The 19,686-nt window shown below is 49.9% G+C and overlaps 1 protein-coding gene across 1 annotated transcript; it reads left to right on the plus strand.

Moving 5' to 3' along the window:
• The first annotated feature begins 16,992 nt into the window (after positions 1-16,992).
• POU3F4 (POU class 3 homeobox 4) lies at positions 16,993-19,395 on the plus strand. Its single transcript, XM_053990167.1, has one exon. The coding sequence runs from the start codon at positions 17,065-17,067 to the stop codon at positions 18,175-18,177; it is 1,113 nt and encodes a 370-aa protein (XP_053846142.1). The 5' UTR covers positions 16,993-17,064; the 3' UTR covers positions 18,178-19,395.
• The last annotated feature ends 291 nt before the right edge of the window (positions 19,396-19,686 follow it).

Here is a 19,686-nt window from a genome sequence, read left to right on the forward strand (position 1 = left end):
GCACCGATTTTCCCCCAAATTAGCCAGACTTTATTTTTGACGTACTGAGTGCTTTTAAATTTCATCTGCAGATGTTTGCTCCTCTAATCACCTCCAAAATGGGTGCGTGGCATTTATCTACCTGCATTTCCTCCCTCTGATATAATCTCATTAAAAGTCATGGTCGCTCAGGCTGCCATTTGAAAGAGGCCAAGTGCCCACAGATCCCCTGAAGTCATGCTCAGCCTTCATGAAAATTGGCCAATTATTTAGTTCCCTAAATATGGACTTTGGGGGCTGAAATTCAGAATATCCTCTTGGAAAACCTTTCTGGTCTGCCATAAACCAGCTCTCTGAGAAGACAACACTTTTGATTTTGTCACTCTAATACAAGAACACCACTCAAAACCTCAAAATACTGGCAGTAAAAGGCACGAGGAGGAAATATTTCTGCCTGCAAACATCTACTGCCCAGCTATGTTTTGGAATACAGGTGGACTGTGCTAAGGGTTAAGTTAATTTAACTTTCACCAAGTTAGAAAGCTCTGAAAGTTTAATCACAAATGAACTCCAGTGGGCAGTTTGGTAGCTCCCAGACAAATGTTCTCATTTTTATTCTTTATAGGCACTGCTCAAATCCTCATAAACCTTATTTAAGGAGGGAGAAATTTCATGAGGGGAGGGAGCTGTTTTATATGACAGAATAAGAGAAAAAGGCAACTTACTGTTTTAAAATTTAAATCTGGCCAAATTACCAGAAATGCTGCTGGAAACAGAACGCTGAGAATTCATTATTTTGTTTCAAAGTTAGTTTATCATAAATCTGCCCTCTGACATGTAATAACTAGTAACATTTCGAAGGTTATTTGATAGTAAGTTCAACAGTGTAGGTGACTGAACATGTGAGCTGCATGATAATGAGTCCCAGGGGAAATCAGGCTTTAGGATGCAGGGTGAAGCATCCCTAGGCTTGTATTCAAATGGAAAAAACATATTCAAAAGTTTATTGTTTATCTCCTAAGAACATCAAATAATACACAGGCCTTTGAATCAAATGCAAAAAGCACACTGGAGGACTATTTGCTGGGGGAAAAATGCCTGATTTGATCCAGATTCAAAAAAACTAATAGCTCGTACACTGAAATGCACAGAGAGGTTTTGATATAAAAAGTGGAGGGGAGTTTTTGGGTTTGTTCTTTTGCAGAACTGAGAGGCACAGCCAGTCAATTTGCTGCTGCAGCAGGCTCTAGGAAGAGGAGCTCGACAGCTTTAAACCCAGTTGTTCTCAAATCCTCTGCCTTTCGGTACAATAGAGTCCCTTAAGTGTGACAAATACAAATTGCCCTGCTCGGCCTGAATTTCATCTCCAAAATACGGTGGCGGTAATTGATTAATTTGTAGTGTACAAACTAATTTGAAGCCAATACAGAAAGTGAAAGGGTTTGTTTCTCAGCAGGGAGGTGGGGTGCAAGCACCCCGCTCTGCCAGGATGGCGCAGTCCCACCTCTCAGCTCGTTAAGCTCTTACCTAACGAATCCTGTGCTGCCTTTATCAAAGTCAGGGGTAGTTTGGGCATTGGCTGTGCTGGAAAAGCACGTGAGAGAGAACTTTTTTATTTATAAACCCTCTGCGTGGCGAATGGCGAGGGCAGGGACATTCCAAGCCCGTAACCATGCAGCCACTGGCACCCTGCCACCCCTCCCACCCTGGGAGCAGGGATGGAGGGATGGGCACGGAGCACTCACCTGCTCCTGCCCTCTGGGCACGACCCATCCCCAGCAACTCATCACTGCTCACCTCCAGCAGTGCTTCCACAGGAGGGAAAGCTTGTGGAGGAGGCATGGTGTTTAAGGATCACTGAGTGTGGGTATCTCAAGCGCTGGGTTTTCATCTCCAGGGAAATATCTGCCCCATTAAAAGCGATCAAACAGGACTCCTGCTGTTCAGGTGCACAGCCATACCTATCTGCCTCGGAGAATTACAGAGGGGCTGAGGTTGGCAAAGACCTTTAGGATCATCCTTTTATAGTTACACAGTCCCCTCCGCATCATAGGCTGTTATTTCATAGTTTGGACATTGAGAAAAAAATTAGCCTTTACTTTCAAGGTCTCTTTCAATAATAAAATCAATTTTTCCACACATCTTTTTAGCTTGTCCTCCTTTATTTAACTCATTGCTTAAATCGTTATATACCATGTGCCTGAACAGTGAAAAGTTACACAACATCTCTCTTACTCAGCATCACCCTATCAGTCCTAACTCTTAATATTATGATTACTTTTTTCAGAGACGCAACTGGCAGAGCTTTCCTGACACGCCACAAATCCTAATTATCATCAAAACTCTAAATTCTATGTTAATGAATATCAGGGCTTGAAACGCTCTTATCTTGACAAGTTCTAAAACATCCACTGAATGTTTGTTTATTCACTTCCTATATCATTATATATTCCTAGACCTTAACTTTGGGAAAACAACAGCATTTAAATAAGCAAAGGCAAAGATAAATAAAACCAAGCAAACAGGCAATAACTCTGTCTAAAATGCTTTTTACTATATTTAAGAAGGAATTACCACAGAGGAGATGATTGAACCCTAAGCTACCACATCTCAAAGAAAATAGATTTAGATGGAGAACTTTTTTGGTTCATTCTTTGAAACATAATCTTACCCACTGCCCAACTTTTCCTAATGTTTTCACGTGGAAGGTGCACTGAGGAAATTGGGGCTGTATTAAAATAAGACACAAAAAACAGCCCTGGAGCTGTTAAAGTGAAAATCAAATAAGAATGGGCTGAACCGGAGCAGCCTCGAACTTTGGCTTTCATTCCAGAAAAGAGTTAAAAATGCCCTTTGGAGCTGGAGCAAGCCCTGCCCAGTGCTGGGATATTAAAGTGTGCATAAATCAGGGGCTCATTTTCCTATCAGGCGTTAAAGCTCCCGGCTCCATTATCGGAGGCATCCGCGGATCCGCGCCGAGCGCCGCGGCCCGGGCTCCGGCCTCTGTGTGGTCTTTCAGAACTGTCGTTATCAGCTTTCTGTTTATTATTGTGCTCAGTTTAAAGGGAATTTGCCAAGTGATCCCTGGACTCCAATCTTTAGGCCTGTTGTCAGGACAAATTAATTTCTGTGGAAACCCACTGTGCCTCAGATACCATCTAGGAAATGTAGGATTAATGGAGTCCCTGTACAACACGCTTTGTAGTGCGCTGCTGGGGGAGGGGAGCGGGGCTGCCGAGGCAGAAATCACACAAATAAAGCCCCTGCACTTTGGGGGACTTTGGGGGGACTTCATCTTTTTTTACTCCATCAGCTGACATCAGTAATATTTAAAATAAAGCCCAGTTGTCAAAAGGAACGGGCAACTTTTAACAAAAAGAGCAGTGAATGGAAACTCTCAGCTGCCAAAGATGAGGGACCTGAGGTCTAATTATCAATATTTGATATTTTACCAGCTCAAGCCAATCTCATCAGTAGGAAAAACAGGATATTAAAAGAAACAGTCTCCTGTGAATCTTACTAGAAAATAATGAAACTCCACACATGATCCTTTGGAAAAGAGGTATTAAAGCTGGATTTCCTACAGGGCTGGGTCATTGCTGTGCCAGCTGACATTTGGGGCTGTTTTTAACAAATGTGTATTATTTAATTGTTAAAAATGTTTCTCTGTTCTTGCAATAAGTAAACTTATAATATTATTTTTCTGGGGGGGCAAAAGGAGTGGTTATGTTTCTTAGTGAGGAAGAGAAGAGAAGAGAAGAGAAGAGAAGAGAAGAGAAGAGAAGAGAAGAGAAGAGAAGAGAAGAGAAGAGAAGAGAAGAGAAGAGAAGAGAAGAGAAGAGAAGAGAAGAGAAGAGAAGAGAAGAGACTCCAATAGGTTTTTATAAATCTTTTCTCATTTTCAAGAGGATGACTCTGCCCATGGTGAGATATCCAGGTTTTATATCAAACACATTGGGAATTCTTGCCCTTATTCTTTTCTCCCCAAAGATAAATCAGTTGATAACACACAAGACAAAGACTGCAGACCCACAGGTTCACATTCCTTGTGGTTTTACATCTCGTGACTCCTCTGTGGAATCAGAGAGTTAAGTTAGCCCAAAGTGGCACAAAAACACCAATGAGATCACAAAATAATTAAAAAAAAAAAAAAGTTACCTCTCCTTTCCAAAAGCTAAAGCAAAATCTGACTTTCTTACTCGTTCCAATATTAATTACCCTGTCAATAGCAAGGCTAATTTGGCAGCAGAGCATTTTTAGAGCACTCCTGTACCTCCCAAGCCTGGCAGATGCAGAGGCTGCAGCTCTCTCTTCTACCATGGCTCTCCAGCTCACAAACACCTCCACACACACAGCTTTTCCTTCTCAGAGCATTGCAAAAACCCCTGGCATCTGTGTGACCCCCCAGTTTGGAACAGCATTTATGGACAAGGTTCATTTTGGGGGGTTATTTCATCAGTCATAAGCTCACTTGCATATGAGAACTGCTTTTGTTTTATTCAATAGTCCAAAAGAGTGTGTTCTTCCCTAACAAAAACATTTAATCTTGAGAGACTTTTATGTGCCCATTTTTAACTATTGCAGAAATTCAATTAACTCCATAATTATGAACACAATTACCATGGAGTGTTACATGTGATTTGGTGGTAGCAGTTACATGGCACACACAAGCACTCGGGTTTGTGATTTCAAAACTTACAGCAATGATAATAAAAGCCAAAAATTCCCAAATATTGTCCTTATTCTTTGGGTTGCATGTATAAATGGCTTCTTAAATGCTGTTCATATTTTTTTTCCCCTGCCCATGGCAGCAGGATTGGAATGAGACAATCTTTAAGGTCTTTTCCAACCCAAACCATTCCAATATTCTATGATTTTGGTGATGAAAGGTTTTATTTTAGAAAGCACATTATTTGCAACCAAACAGGCTGTACTGCCAGCTGATTGAAGTCACCCAAACTGTGACAATTCACCTTAAACCTGGCCCCATTAACTTATTCCACTGCAAACTCCCAGCAAGGGCAGTAAATGGAGCCCGGGCAATTTTTTTTTGCGTGGAGAGGGAAAGAGAAACTAAAATAAATAAAGAAAGGAAAATACATAAGTGGGAGGATGGGGAACTCTAAAAACTCTTCAAAACTTTGCACAGGGGCACTGCCAAGGAGCTCAGTGCCCAGCTCAGCGTGGGTGCTCCAGCTGGAGGTGGCGGGTCAGGAGCAGGATGTGCCCGGCCGTGTCAGGGGCTGCCTGGCAGGAGCCATCCCACAAACCCTCCGCAGGTGGCCACGAGCTGGGGCTGTGGCCACGAGCTGGGGCTGTGGCCATGAGCAGGGGCTGTGGGCTGGCCACCTGCCAGGCTCAGCCTGAGCCCTCCCCTGCCTTGGAAGAGCTAAAACACGCCGGGGTTACCGCACGCGATGAGGGGTCAGCAAGGGCTCTGAGGATGTCACATTTTGGGGCTTTAGGGCTGACGTGGCTGAAAGGAAAGTTTAGGAGGACAGGCACGGTCAGGTTGTAGTCAGGGAAACAGCAAGCTCAGGATGGGCTCGGGCTGAGTACAGAAATGGTCACTGTGGTCACCATGCCAAAGTCCCCACTGCTGTCCCACAGCTGAGGATCTGTGGCACCTCTGGGCACAGGAATCTGCTGGCTCCTCATGGGTCCTCCCTGCTCACACCCTCATCACGTCAATTTTGCACGTGCTGCACATCCAGGGCGTGTTCATTGCCGGGCAAAACCACCGAGGAGGACAAGGACCTTCCAGAGGCTTCGATTCGTTCAGACATTACCCAAAAGCATTCTGATGTTGCTCGTGCAGACTTTGGTGGCACTACACACCTCCTTCACTCCTGCAACCCAGTCTTGCTCCCCAAATTTCAGCACCAGCCTGCACAGGGATGTCAGCTCAAGGTCCAGCCCCACATTCTCCTCTGATCTAGTCTAACCCCTTTTCTGCTGACACAGCAATATCTGCAGAGATCTCCACCTCACCCACCCCTTCTACAAGAGCTTTGTTTGCACAGGTGGCAAAGCCTCCCTCAAACTGCACCCAGGGTTTCATCAAGAGATGCCCATGGACCCCAAACACACAAGGAATCAACAGTCTTTTACCATAATCACTCTTCAAGTAATTGAAAATCAGAATTACCCATGTGGTTTCTCTACATAAAAAGTGATCTGCAACCCCCAAATCTGAATTCCAAACATGTTCGTGTGAAACATTCAAAATACAAAATGAAGTTCCAGCTCAGTCCTTGGTGGATGTCAGGCACGGCTGGAAAACTATTGCAGGTGTTATTTTAAATGAAAAAAAGTGAAGGGTGTAATAAGAATGGAGGTCAAAGCATTTCCAGACTTGCCAAGGGTTAGATCTCACCAACAGAGTAAAATATTTAAGCTTTAACAGGAAGCTATAAATGCAAATATATATAAAATGAAGCATAAAACAGGCTTCTTATAGAAATTCATCTCTCCTAACATGAACAGTACAAATATTTCACAACATGTCAAACCCACTGTATCTGTACATTCATGCTTTCCTCACTCCTGGCTCTATAACCACACAGAAATGTAATTTAACAGCACTGGTAGCAGATTTCCAATCTTGGGGCATGGAACCTTTATCCCAAGGACCTGGTTAATAAATGGCAATAAATGGAAACAAAAGGCAGAAGGAGGAGACAGCAGCAGAGGGCTCAAACCCAGCCCAGCTGCCCTCACCCTCAGCCACCCCCTAAAATCACCCCAGATCCATCCCTGCAGATCGAGCTGCCATGTGGCTGTTTTCTAAAACAACATCTCACTCTGCTGTGGAAGAAATTTAGTCCCTATTCCTCTTTAATATTCATATGGAACAGAGCTACATTAACACTAAGTTTTAATTTCAGAAACATTCTGACATTTACCGAGAACAGATTCCAGCCCTGGTTTCACACCAGGGTTTTTTTTTTCCATTATCACTGTTATTACTGGTATTAGTATCACTGCAGAAGTGATTAAAAGGTCCTGGATGTCTCATTAAAATAGTCTGGATCTACCTCCCTCTTCAGCACCACGATACAATCTGTTGTTTTATAAATGGGAACCATCTTCCTGGAAATTTAATTTGAAGTATTGCCTGTTCCTCTTTTCCCTGTGAAATGCAGGCACTTTTTGCTGTTTACATTGAATGTAAGAAATATTCTAAATATTTGAAGCAGAGGAAAAAATAGTTATCACTGAATGCCGAATGCTCCCCAGATCTACTCATAAATGTGAAAATAATAAAAGAGCAGCAACAAACCAACTCCTCAAAACTCTCAGGGAGGTTGAGGAGAGAGATCCCTCATGGAAGTCAACAGTTTTGGCCCCTACATCTATTTTCAGGTGCTCATTTCAGCACAGGCTTATGATTTTCCGAAAGGGTTGGTTTAGCTGCAATTTTGGAAAAACACATTTTTGTTTCCCGAGATAGCCCAGCAGTTTAAGTACAAATGTTTGTGTCTCAGAGCTCTTTTCCATATCCTCCACTAAATAGGAATTCAAAGAGTCTTAGGTGCAGATTAAATGCTTTCAAAAATCAATTCTAGGCTGGCACAGAAGTCAACCAGTCTGACCTCGTGATTACAGACTAAACACTTCCTTAGGAAGCAAAGTGGAGAAATATTTCATGTTTCAATGATTATTTCAGAGAGCACCACCACAAATAAAAATGAGAAACCACGGCGACATTTTAAAAAGTTTATCTGGGGATAATTGCATGAGGAATTAAAAGAGGCCTCATCAGAGGGGTGGGATATTGTAGCATTAAAATCCATCAACAAAAGGGAGGATGCAATAAACAGCTCATCCAAACTCTTAACAGGCACTTCGGATTTCATTCAGTTTTGAGAAAAAGGAGGATCATGTAACTCAGTTTGTACCTGATTTCTCTGATATTTTTACTTCTGGAACCTTAATCTCAAGACACAAAATGGCAAAGAAAGCAGCAGTGAGATATGTACTTATTTAATGGCTAAGGAGCCTCTTCCAGACTACCTTGGGACTGATACAAAAATAGGCTCCTTCAGCTCCATATTCCTGAGGACAGAGCTCAGATTTAATGCCCAAGCACTCCTGTGCCTTGCAACTGCATTTTTATTTTCCTTCTTACCAGTGTCAATAGCAGGGTAACCCCAGAGCTGTCACATAAACGTTTGCCTTGGTTTGATCCTCCAAACGTGCTACCCAGTAATTAAATCCAGTTTGTATTTTTAAAGTGCACATGAAGAACTGCTCCACGCTGAGCCAAACTGCCTTGCATTTGTCTCCACCATCTCTCAGTTCTGGGAAATCCATAAATTCATTTGTCAAAGGTAAAAATGCTCCAGCAAAACTCCTTCTAAATCTTTTGAAATGGTTTGTTCAAACTCTTGACATAGCGTTTTGCTCTAAACAAATTTCTAGACAGCCCTGTGATTTTCCATCTCAAAATATACTGTTTCCCTGCCATGAAACTGGAACAGAGGGTCTGAGAGAAAGGAAATTATTAAGCATTCTAGTGGGTTTTTTTCCAACAAAAACTAAGATAGAGGTCAATGAATAAGTATGTGCAGGCTGGAACTTAAATCCTCTGGGGTGACTGTAGGCTAATTAATAATTAATGCCAGAGACATGGTGTTTGAAATGCAGATGTGATAACTGGAGGCCTGGCAAAGCTGTTCAGAGGAAGCAGATTTGGATGCTACAGGGAATAGGCACTCCCTTGCCGGCTGGCTCTGAAAGCAGACCTGGGTGCAAAGCAGGGCCTATGGTTTAGATTATATTCCCCTCAGCTGTTAATTACCTGAACCTACTTTGAAGTTTTTCTCTTTTTATCCTCTGCATGAAAAGAGATTGGTTCAGCCAAGGGACTTGAAAAAATGATCAAATACATGGAGTAGAGGAGGGGAATAGAACTTCAGATATAAAAAAGATAAGGAAGAAAAACACTCAGGGAAACACACAGGAACATATTAGGAAGTGCCCGAGTGTGGCTCAATGTTTCAAGCGGGTTGTGCTGCTCTGAGTTATTTCAGCCATTAAGCAGAACCCCCCCGTGTTTTAGGAATAGATTTGTTAAAAGGGATCTCTCGCTGTATGTATAGAGTTTACAGTAATTATTTGATGAAAGTACCATAGGTGATTTCCTATGCTATTTTTAATTCAATAAAGTCATTTAAACCTCCTTGTGTTTGGGGCTATTTAATGAGGTGTGCAACATTAGCAGAATCACCAATGAGCTGTTCCTGCAAGTATTCAGATTTTGCTAAAAAAAGCTCATTTTTGCCAAGGAAGAGACGGGCACAGGGTGGGCTCCTGGCTGCCAGGGCGAGGAAAGAGGGCAGGTGCCCTCAGCACCGCGGCTCCTTGGGCCGCCGGGGGGCACCTGAGGGCAACTGAACCATTTCACTGAGTGGGGAGTGGGGTGGCCCAGCAGGGCCTGGCACAGGCAGGGGTGGGGATGAAGGCTGGGGAGGCAGAGCTGATGGGGATGAAGGCTGGGGAGGCAGAGCTGATGGGGATGAAGATAGAGGGACGCGGGAGTGATGGGGATGAAGGCAGCAGGGCGAATGCCGGTGGGAAAGCACAGGTGATGGGGATGAAGCTGGGGAGAGGCACGGGGATGAAGGCGGGGTGATGGCGATGAAGATGAGGATGCTGCCGCATCCCGCGGGCGGACGAGAAGCACTTGGGGTAACGCAGAGGACCCCCCTGAGCTCAGGAAAACACCCCGTGTCCAAAGGGGGTGGGGGGTACCTCCTGCGGCAGCGCTGTCCCAGGAAGGAGCGCGCAGGGTGCGCGGGGCCGGTCCGCCCGGTGCCCGGTCCCGGTGCCCGGTCCCGGTGCCCGGTCCCGGTGCCCGGTCCCGGTGCGGGCTCCCCGGGCGCTGCCGGGGCCCTGCGGCCGGAGGGGCCGCGGAATCGCCTCTCGCCCTGGCTCGCTTTGCAGACACAGATCGTTCCCTTTTCAAAGCGACTCCAGAGTGGCTTTTTTGACGCTCTTCCCCGCTCGTTAGAGCCCTCCCGTTCAAAGGGGAAACTTCCCAGCAACTTCACTAAAACCCTTTGAACCAGGGGGAAGACAGTGGTATAATAATTTTTTTTCTGGCTCTACCTTTTTTTTTTTTTTTTTTTTTTATTCTTGCAGTAGGGTGAAGCAATCTCTGATGAACTCAGAGCTGGCTGTGTTTAAAAATTAATTCGAAAATGCCCGTCTGCAAGGCGCAGGCGTCTCGCATTTACACCTATCACCTTGGCATCGCGGCGCAGCTTCTCCTCCTGCTGAGGAGGAGAGCCCACCTCGGCCCAAAACAAGAATTTTTATCCATTTTTCTCTTTCCCAGCACCGTCTTTCACCGTGACGTAGGAACCACGCGGCTGTACTACAGCCTTACGCATAGGCGCACACCTGGGTGATGCTCTGGCTCCTTGGAGGGGTAATTCCCGGTGCCGCCGGGTTTTCCAGCCCTGGGACAGTTACCTGCGGCCAAAGCTCACAGGTGAAGGGATGAGTCCGTCCCGGGGCGGAAAATGCCTCGATTTCCGCCAAAACGGGCGTGGGAAGCGCCTCCGTGTCCGCCTCACGGGCGTGGGGTGGGCCGGGAGAGCCACGCCTGGCGGGGAGAGGGGCTTTTAATGGAATCACAACAGCCACACGGCTCCCTATTAAATCCTGCTAATTTTCTAGGTGAAGGCTGTGAAGTGAATGTGAGGAAGCATTAAAAGGGAATTGAATTTGCATTCCTTATGCTACAGGCACATGTTTACATGACCTTTAAAACAGAATTAAAGCTGTATCATCAGCAGCTGTAGGCAATTCACATTACTAAGGCAATCAAATCAGAAGGCTAAACTAACTATAAAACATAAATTAAACTGATAGAGAATCATCCTAATTCACTAGGTTTACTTGCAATTTACTTATCCGCTACTAGTAATTTCTAAACAGTTTGGAGAAGAGGCAAATAGGAAATACTTGGATGTGGCACTTCAAGAACGTGCTGTCCGAGGGGGAGAGCCAGCTCTCCCGGGGTTCTCCATCAGGGAGCGCGGGGATAACACGGGCCCCTAGAGCTCCACGAAGGGACTGCAAACTGATACCTGCCTGGCTGAACCCCAGCTCTGTGGGTTGGCTCAAGCCCCCCCCCCCGGAGTCCTTTCCTCTCTGGAGGACCCTCAGAGACACCGTTGATTTTCTAAAATATGAAATAACTCAATATCCAATACAGCTCGCGTTGCACCGCTGCCTTCTGCCCCCTCCCCCATCCCCAGAGGGACACTTTCCAATGTCTGAAGCACGGTAAAAAAGCCCACAAAAATCGATACCGCCGGTGATTTCATTAAAAGTTTGCAGAGCGCCTTTCCCCGTCTCCGCTCCGGCGCTCCCGGGCGGAGCGGGGCGGGCCCCGGGCACCCCCTGCCCCGGGCAGCCCCCACTTTGATTTATTCCCATTTATTTCTCGCAGCCGAGGGCTGTCTCCCCCGCTTTGATGGCGACTCTCCCGTGTGCGCTCCCGGGGCCCGCGGTGATTTATCGCCCGCCCGCCTCCCCCTGAACTTCTCCCCCGCAGCCCCCGGGACCCGCCGCCACGGGCAGGGCACGCAGGGGAAGGGATGCTGCAGCCTCCAGAGCCTTTCACCGCCAGTCTGCTGGGCGGGGGGGAGAGAAAAAAGCTGCCAGGAGGTGCCAGGGAACCGCACACGCTGGGGATGGAGCGCACGGCGCTTTGGCAGGGGCTGCTGGGGCTTTTTTGGGGCGGCCCACGGAGGGCTCGCGGTCTCGGCCACGCGTGAGCGAACGACACCCAGCCTGCCCCACCATCACCATCCTGCACTGCCCAAGCTCGGTTCACGAAGGAAACATCTTTTAGCAACGCAGCCTGGCCTGAAAGTTCATTTTTATAGCAGCTTTGGTTGGCGCGATCTGAAGGGAGCGGGGAGGAAACTTTCCACCGAGCCGTAAACACACGAAGGTCTGTGAGAAAACCAAGAATTAGCAGCAGCATCTACGTATTTATAAACGTAAATCTAGGGATGACGAGGCGCTTCAAAATGCAGGAGGCGTTTCAATCCCTCTGCGAGATCAGGAGCATCGCTGGATGCTTTGCACGCCGACAGCTACAGCTGGAAAAGCGTATAGTTAAATAAATAATAAATAAATAAATGAAAGGGAAAACACAACACATGAACCCAAACCCCACATGGAAATTGCTCGGTAAGCTACCAAACAGCAACGCAGGTATTTGTCATCCAAGGAACAGAGCGATTTGTCTTCAATGTCTCATTAGTCAACAGAGGTTAACTAGCCAGCCAGTTAGTGCGTGCTCAAATCCAACCCATTCTCCTTTAAACATGTCTGAGCAGAAATCTGTCCGTTCGGGAATTGTATTTGGATTATTTCTAAAGCACAGGCGGGACGGCCTCTGGGGTGGCAGGAGCTGGGGGTGCCCAATTCCGACCGCATCCCCCCGTTTGCTGGGAGAAGCTTCACCGGAAAAATGAAATTAAAAAAAAAAAAAAAAAAAAAAAAAACAGCAACAAAACACAACCAACGACCAAAACACCACGGGATTTCGGTCCGGGATGAAACCAGCGCGTTCTTGTCATCACGCCTGTTTGAATGGCACGGTGAGGAAAGTGCCTACGTAAAAGGGAAGGGATCGGCATTGTTGTGGGGTCTATTAACTCCTGCCGTGACCTCAGGAGCTGCCACGCACCGCCCGAGAGGAGAGGGAGCGGGGCCGCAGCCCCTTCCCCGCTGCCTCTCCCCATCCACACTTCTCCCCTAAACACAACAAACCCCAGTTCGTGGATTTCACAGACGGCGAGACCGCTCCCGCGGCAAAAATGTGCGCTTTGGAGAGACTTCCCGGAATATTTACGGTTTTTTTGCTCAGTCAACCAAATGTTCGAGACAAGACCTCCTAAAACCGACCCAGCTCAGAAATTCAGAAATAACAGTGACCTGAACATGACGGGGTAGTGCACGAATGAACGACATTATTTTTTTCCCGCAGCGAGTACATTTTTCAAACATCAACAACGTGGAAAAAAAAAAAAAGATATTAATGATAATAATAATAATAACAACAACAACGGGCGATTCGAGCAGAGGAGCAAGGAGTCGCCTAAACCGCTTCGGAAATCGCAGCAGTTAGAATACAAATACTATTTACCTTGTGATTTTTTCCTGCCCGGGATTGGCTTTATTGTCCCTCCCTGGACCAGCCCAGCCGCAGCCACGCTCCCTCCGTGCCGGGCTCTTTGCTGCCGGGCTGGTGCTGGGAGAGATTTGGGGGGGGCCGCATTCATTCGTACATTAGGACTAGTTTAATTTGCAATCTGTCAGTCCATCTCCTGGCTGTGGCTCGGAGATGGCTGTGTGGCTCTCTCCCTCCTCTCTCCCTGCACAGCATTTACTCACGTTCAAGAGCAGCCAACAGAGACCAAAAAAAAAAAAAAAAAAAAAAAAAAGGAACTAATTGAGCTTGTGTCGGTATTGGCTAATTTCTGCTAATACTCTGTAAATTCCTTTTTGCTTCCTAAGCTTCCCCCACGCTGGTTAGGTGTTCCCAAAGCCTCTCCGGAGCGCCAGGAGCCGCTTTCTCAGCACTGATGGGCGGCTGGGCTTCAGCAGGAGCCCCAGCGCCTGGATGTACACAATGCAAACCTTAACTCCTGGCTCCAGAAACGGTTAAATTGCCCTTTCCCAGCCCCCACCCCCGTTATGATTGACTCTGTTTTTAAATTTGCACTTGTTCCCACCAAGCGCAATCTAACTCGTCCTGTCTCTAAAGTGAACTTGTGTTGAAGGTGAAGTTTTCAATATAGAGGTCACGACACCGAGGCACAGCTTACCGCTCCGAGCTTCATGCTGTATTAAACACAATCAAAACGAACCCCTTTTAGACCTTTTTTTTTTTTTTTTCCCTCTCTCTCCTTCCCCTCCAGCGGATGAACAATGAGAGGAGTGCGGGGGAAAAAAAAAAAAAAATCTCTTAAATATAATAAAATCAGCTCTGTCACGATAATAACCACGCTGGTGGGTTCAGGTGCCAACCTCCAGCCCGTGGAGCCGGTGGGGAACGAGCGCATCCCGAGCGGAGCTCTCAAAGGGGATGGTGCGGGGCTGGAGCGGGGACAGCCAGCCCTGCCCCACGCGTGGGTGACACCGCCGCTGCCACCGAGGGGACGGCCACGGCCGAGCCACGCCGCCGGGTGACCCCAGAAAGCCCCGGTGCCGCCTGTGCCAGGGGGACCCGACACAGCCCCAGCTCCTGCACTTCAAAGCGGGGCGTTCTCTATAGCGACTTCTCGCTGCCCCAGGACGGTGGCTGCCTCCAGCTATTGTGCGAGCTTTTTCACGCCAAAGATTTAGCAGCAAAAATAGATATTAAAGCGAGTTATTTGCTGAGGAAACGCGGGTCCCTCCGGGGCGGGGACACCCAGAGCCAAAGGGCTCGAGCGCACAGTCCGAACCCAAAAACTTTTTTTAAATTTTTTTTTTAATTAAAAAAAAAAAAACAAACTTTATTGGGTTTCGGTCTATGAAAAATAAGTTACAAATTCTTGCAACAGTAGCTTTGCATGTACTTATTTTTCTCCCATGTCCAGACGGGGTCGGCTATTGAATAAGGCTCTTTTATTCTGCATGGGGCAGGGGATTTGTGGCCATGGTCCCCCTTTTATTCCTCTCTCTATGGAAACCCAGATCATGGGGAGAAAAATGCGAGGCTGAATAAAGAAAAGCAGCAGAAAGGACCGCTTGAGAGCGGCATCTGTTACACTTGGGAAGTTAGACTGACAGGAAAGAGCTAAAGAAACCCTCTCCAGCAGATTAGTTAGAACAGCAAGAAGATTTAACTATATGCAGATAAAAACACTATAAAATCCACCATACTCTGCTATAGGCGAGGTGAGAGCCGCCTCGGCAGGAGCAGAGCCGGGCTCTGCCTTAGCTACATTTGCAGCAAAGATTAAAATGGGACGTTCGGGGTTTTATTTCCCTGCCAGAGACTCTGCCTTAATTAAACGGCGGATCTGAACATCTATTTTCACGGGCAATGGGATTTGAAAAATTGTTTCGGAAGTTAAAGTGCAAATTAATTTTAAATAATTTAGTTACGTTTTTATACAGTGCGGATTTGATGTTGTTGGGGGGGGGGGTGATGTTTTTTTCTTTTTTTTTTTTTTTTCCCGCGGGCTGCGGTGATGTTTATTTCGAGGAGCTTGTGAAGGCGGAGAGTGGGGAAAAAAAAAAAAAAAAAAAAAAAGGAAAGAAAGGGGGGGGGGAGGAAAAAAAAGAAAAGGAAAGGGGAAAAAATAAAAAGGAAAGGCTAAAAAAACCAACGAGGAAGAGGCTGCTGCTATAACTCCTTCCCTGCCCTCCCCGCGCTCGGGCGGGCTCGGCCGCGGAGCTGCGCGCCCCGCACCGCCCCGCGCCGGGACCGCGGCTCCAGCGGGGACATTCCCAGCTCCCGGCCCGCCCGCTGACCCCCCCGCCGCACACCCCCCACCGCCGCCCCTCTACCCGCAAACTTCATTCTTTTATTCACTTTTCCGAATTTTTGATTTATTTTCCGAGCCGCATCCCCCCATCCCCCCCCCCCCCCCCCCCGTCCCCGCGCCCCCGCGGGCGCGCAGCGCAGCGCTCGCCCGGCGGGGACCCGCAGAGTCCCCGATATATCGCGATTTGCCCCAGCCCTCTCTGCTCCTCACCCCCCCCAGCCCTGCCTTTACCCCTCTCACACGCTGCCCCGGCGAGAAATTATTGTGATTATTATTATTATAATGAGGAAAGCGATGGGACCCGGCTCGGAAGGAACCAGAGGAGCGCTCACCTTATTTAGATCTATTTTCTCATTTTCTTGAATTTTCTTCAGATCTGTCTTCTCAGAGAAACTAATGCCTTAATGACTTTCTGGTAGCTGCAAGCCTTCTTTTATTTCTGCTAAATATATGAAAATGTATGCAAATTTAAATCAAGCTTAACCTAGGAGCTCTTGCAATATATTTAATGGAATTTCAAACCAATAAGGGGACTCTGATGCAGTCTTCTGGAAGTGCAAATATAATTACGCAGCTCGGTTACCTCCAAAACGATGCAGGGAAAGGTCATTTTGGAACTCGGGAGCGGGTCGGGGGTCCCGGGGCCGCGCCTCCGCCCGCCCCGCCGGGGCTCCGCGGGCGCGGAGCTCTGCCCGCCGGGCCCGAGCGAGCCGGGGGGCTCCGCGCTCCCCCCGCTCCTCCCGCGGGGGGGTCCCGGGCGCCGCACGCGCTTTTCCCCCATTCTTTTCCCTTTTCTCACTTTTCCCCCCCCTTTTTTCCTCCTTTTTTTTCCCGGTTTTTGCCCTGCAAGCCCGCCCGCCAGGCGCGCAGCGGCGGCGCACCGCGCCCGAGCTGCCAACTTTGAGGAGCATCCACCGGGATTTACCGGCGGCGAGGCCGGGAAGCTCCTTTTTTTGGGGGGCTGTTTTTTTTTTATTATTTGGGGCTTTTCTCCGTTTTTTCTCTGCCGAGCACGGCCCGGGGCAGGCGGGGACGCGCGGCTCGGGGCAGCCGCACCGGGGGAGGAGCGGAGCGGGCGCCGCGCACCCGGAGCGCGCCCGGACCGGCGGGCGGGGGCAGCGCCGGGGTGGTCCCGCGGGGCTGCCGCCGGAGCGCCGCCGTTTAACCTCTGCCCGCCGCTAATCGCTCCCCATTTAAGCCGTGCCCCCCGCGCCCCCCCCCCCCCCCCCCGTTCCCGGGCGCTCCCCATTTAAGCCGTGCCCCCCCCCCCCCTCCCCGCGGGCCGCTCCCCGCCCGGCGCGGAAGGAGTTAAGCGGCGGGGCCGCCTCGCGCCCGGCCCCCGGTGCCGGCGGAGTGATTCACTTCCTGCCTCGCGCCCGCGCGGCCCCGCGGCCCCGCCCCGCAGCGGCCCGCCCCGCCCCCGCGCCGCGCCCATTGGTCGGCTCGGCCGGCGGCGCGCCCCCATTGGCCGGCGCGGGTGCCAGTCGCGGCGCGGCCGCCGCCGGGCCGCCGTGCCGGTGGATGTCAAAGGCTGGCGCGGCGGCGGCGGCACAGTATAACTCGTGGGGCTGCCGCGGCCATGGCCACAGCCGCCTCCAACCCCTACGGCCTGCTGGGCGCCGGCGCGCTCGCCCACGCCGAGGGCGCGGGCATGCAGCAGGGCAGCCCGTTCCGCAGCCCGCAGAAGCTGCTGCAGAGCGAGTACCTGCAGGGCGTCCCCGGCAATGGGCACCCGCTGGGGCATCACTGGGTCACCAGCCTGAGCGACGGCGCGCCCTGGCCCGCGGCGCTGGCGGGCGGCCCGCTGGAGCAGCCCGACGTGAAGCCGGGCCGCGAGGACCTGCAGCTGGGCGCCATCATCCACCACCGCTCGCCCCACGTCTCCCACCACTCGCCCCACGCCAACCACCCCAGCGCCTGGGGCGCCAGCCCGGCGCACAGCGCCTCGCTGGCCGCCCCCCCCGCCGCCGCCGCCGCCGCCGGGCAGCCCCTGAGCGTGTACTCGCAGGGCGGGTTCGCGGTGGGCGGCATGCTGGAGCACGGCGGGCTCACCCCGCCGCCCGCCGCCGCCGCCGGACAGGGCTTGCACCCGGGGCTGCGCGGCGAGGCCGGCGGCGAGCACGGCGAGCTGGGCGGCCACCACTGCCAGGACCACTCGGACGAGGAGACGCCGACCTCGGACGAGCTGGAGCAGTTCGCCAAGCAGTTCAAGCAGCGCCGCATCAAGCTGGGCTTCACCCAGGCCGACGTGGGGCTGGCGCTGGGCACCCTGTACGGCAACGTCTTCTCGCAGACCACCATCTGCCGCTTCGAGGCCCTGCAGCTCAGCTTCAAGAACATGTGCAAGCTGAAGCCGCTGCTGAACAAGTGGCTGGAGGAGGCCGACTCCTCCACCGGCAGCCCCACAAGCATCGACAAGATCGCGGCGCAGGGGAGGAAGAGGAAGAAGCGGACCTCCATCGAGGTGAGTGTCAAGGGCGTGCTGGAGACGCACTTCCTCAAGTGCCCCAAGCCGGCCGCCCAGGAGATCTCCTCGCTGGCGGACAGCCTGCAGCTGGAGAAGGAGGTGGTGCGGGTCTGGTTCTGCAACCGGCGGCAGAAGGAGAAGCGCATGACCCCTCCGGGCGAGCAGCCGCAGCACGACGTGTACTCGCACGGCGTGAAAACGGACACGGCCTGCCACGACCTCTGACCGCGGGCTGCGGCCCCGGGACTGCCCGGCCGCGGGACTGCCCGCCGGGCTTTAACTTATGGTTTCGGGAGACGCGGCGAGGGGTGCCCGCCCGCCGCCGCCTCGGCAATATTTTTTTTTTTTTTTTTTTTTTCCTCTCTCCGACCTTTCCGCTGGTCACACACGGTGTTTACTCGCAGACAAGGTTTGTTTTCGGTCTCTGCTAGGACGAAGGAAAAGAAAAAAAAAAAAAAAAAAAAGACACAAAAAATACCCCACCAACCAACCAACCCCACCGCAAAACAAAACCCAAACAGAAAGGAAGAAAAAAAAAAAAAAAGAGAAAAAAAAAAAAAAAGGGAAAACCCACGGAAAAATGGGGAAAAAAAAAAAAAAGAACGAAAGACCCGACAGAAAAGGAAAGACAGATGTGTGCCTATGAATAACCTTCCAGCGCCTTGGTTATATCAGCTGTATTTCAGGTGAATCTGTTTTACAATAGACTAGTTTTGCATTTTTAAAGACTTATATAGCGTTTTTAAATGTCTGAGGTGTTTTACTACAAACTGTACACAATATTTGTGACCTAATTTGTATCGAATTGAGCAGTCCAAACGTTCCTCCCTTCCCCAAGCACCGGCAATGTCACCCAGCGGGGCCGGGGCAGGGCGGCCGCGGCCCTTCCTCACCCCCCCCCCGAGGAGATGGGGCTCCCTCCGCGCCCGCGGAGCCCCGCGGAGCCCCGCACCGATGTGAAGAACAGGCTTATTTGTTGCAGCTTTTTTTCTTCCTTTTCAAGAACTTCCCAACACCGTAAAACGGTCGGGTCACAAGCCTGACCTCCCCTCTCCCTTCTTCTCACAAGGAAAAAAAATTATATATATATATATATATAAAATAATTATTTCTAGGAGGTTTACCCGAAATTAAGCATCACAACCAAACCCGTGGCATTTGCCAGTCTTTTCTTTCCGAAGATGAGTTGGGCTTTTTGATCAGCGCCAGACTGAGAGGTCTGTAGTAAAACACCTTTATCCTTCTGCGCTTTCGCTTCGGAAATCGGTTTCTCTGTATTTTGTTTCGATAGTGAAGAGGAATGAGGTGTCGGGGGGGAGGGAGGAAGGGAGGGAGGGAAGAGGACAGAAAACGCCCGCATTTGGTTCACGCTGAGCTTCTTTCCGCGTCGCAGGGAGATGCTGGATTTGTGGAAAAGCTTTTCTAAGGGGGGGGGGGGGGAAGACGAAGGGGGGGGGGAAGAAAAAAAAAATCATAATAATCATCGACAAAGCAAAACAGGGAGAGAAAAAAAAAAACAACAACAACAACAAAAAAAAAACAAACCCTCATCCACCAAAACAAAGTCACTGTAATGCAAACGCCGTTTTTCGGGCGCAGGGAAGTGCTGAGCTGCACCCGCCCCCTCTCCCCCCCCGTCCCTCCCAGCCCGGGGCTGTGTTGTCCCCAAGGGCGGGGGGTGCGGTGGCCACGCACCCACCCGCGAGGGGTCCGTGTGTGTGTGTGTGTGTGTGT

Source organism: Vidua macroura, chromosome 14 (assembly GCF_024509145.1).
Source record: "Vidua macroura isolate BioBank_ID:100142 chromosome 14, ASM2450914v1, whole genome shotgun sequence".
Taxonomy (NCBI): domain Eukaryota; kingdom Metazoa; phylum Chordata; class Aves; order Passeriformes; family Viduidae; genus Vidua; species Vidua macroura.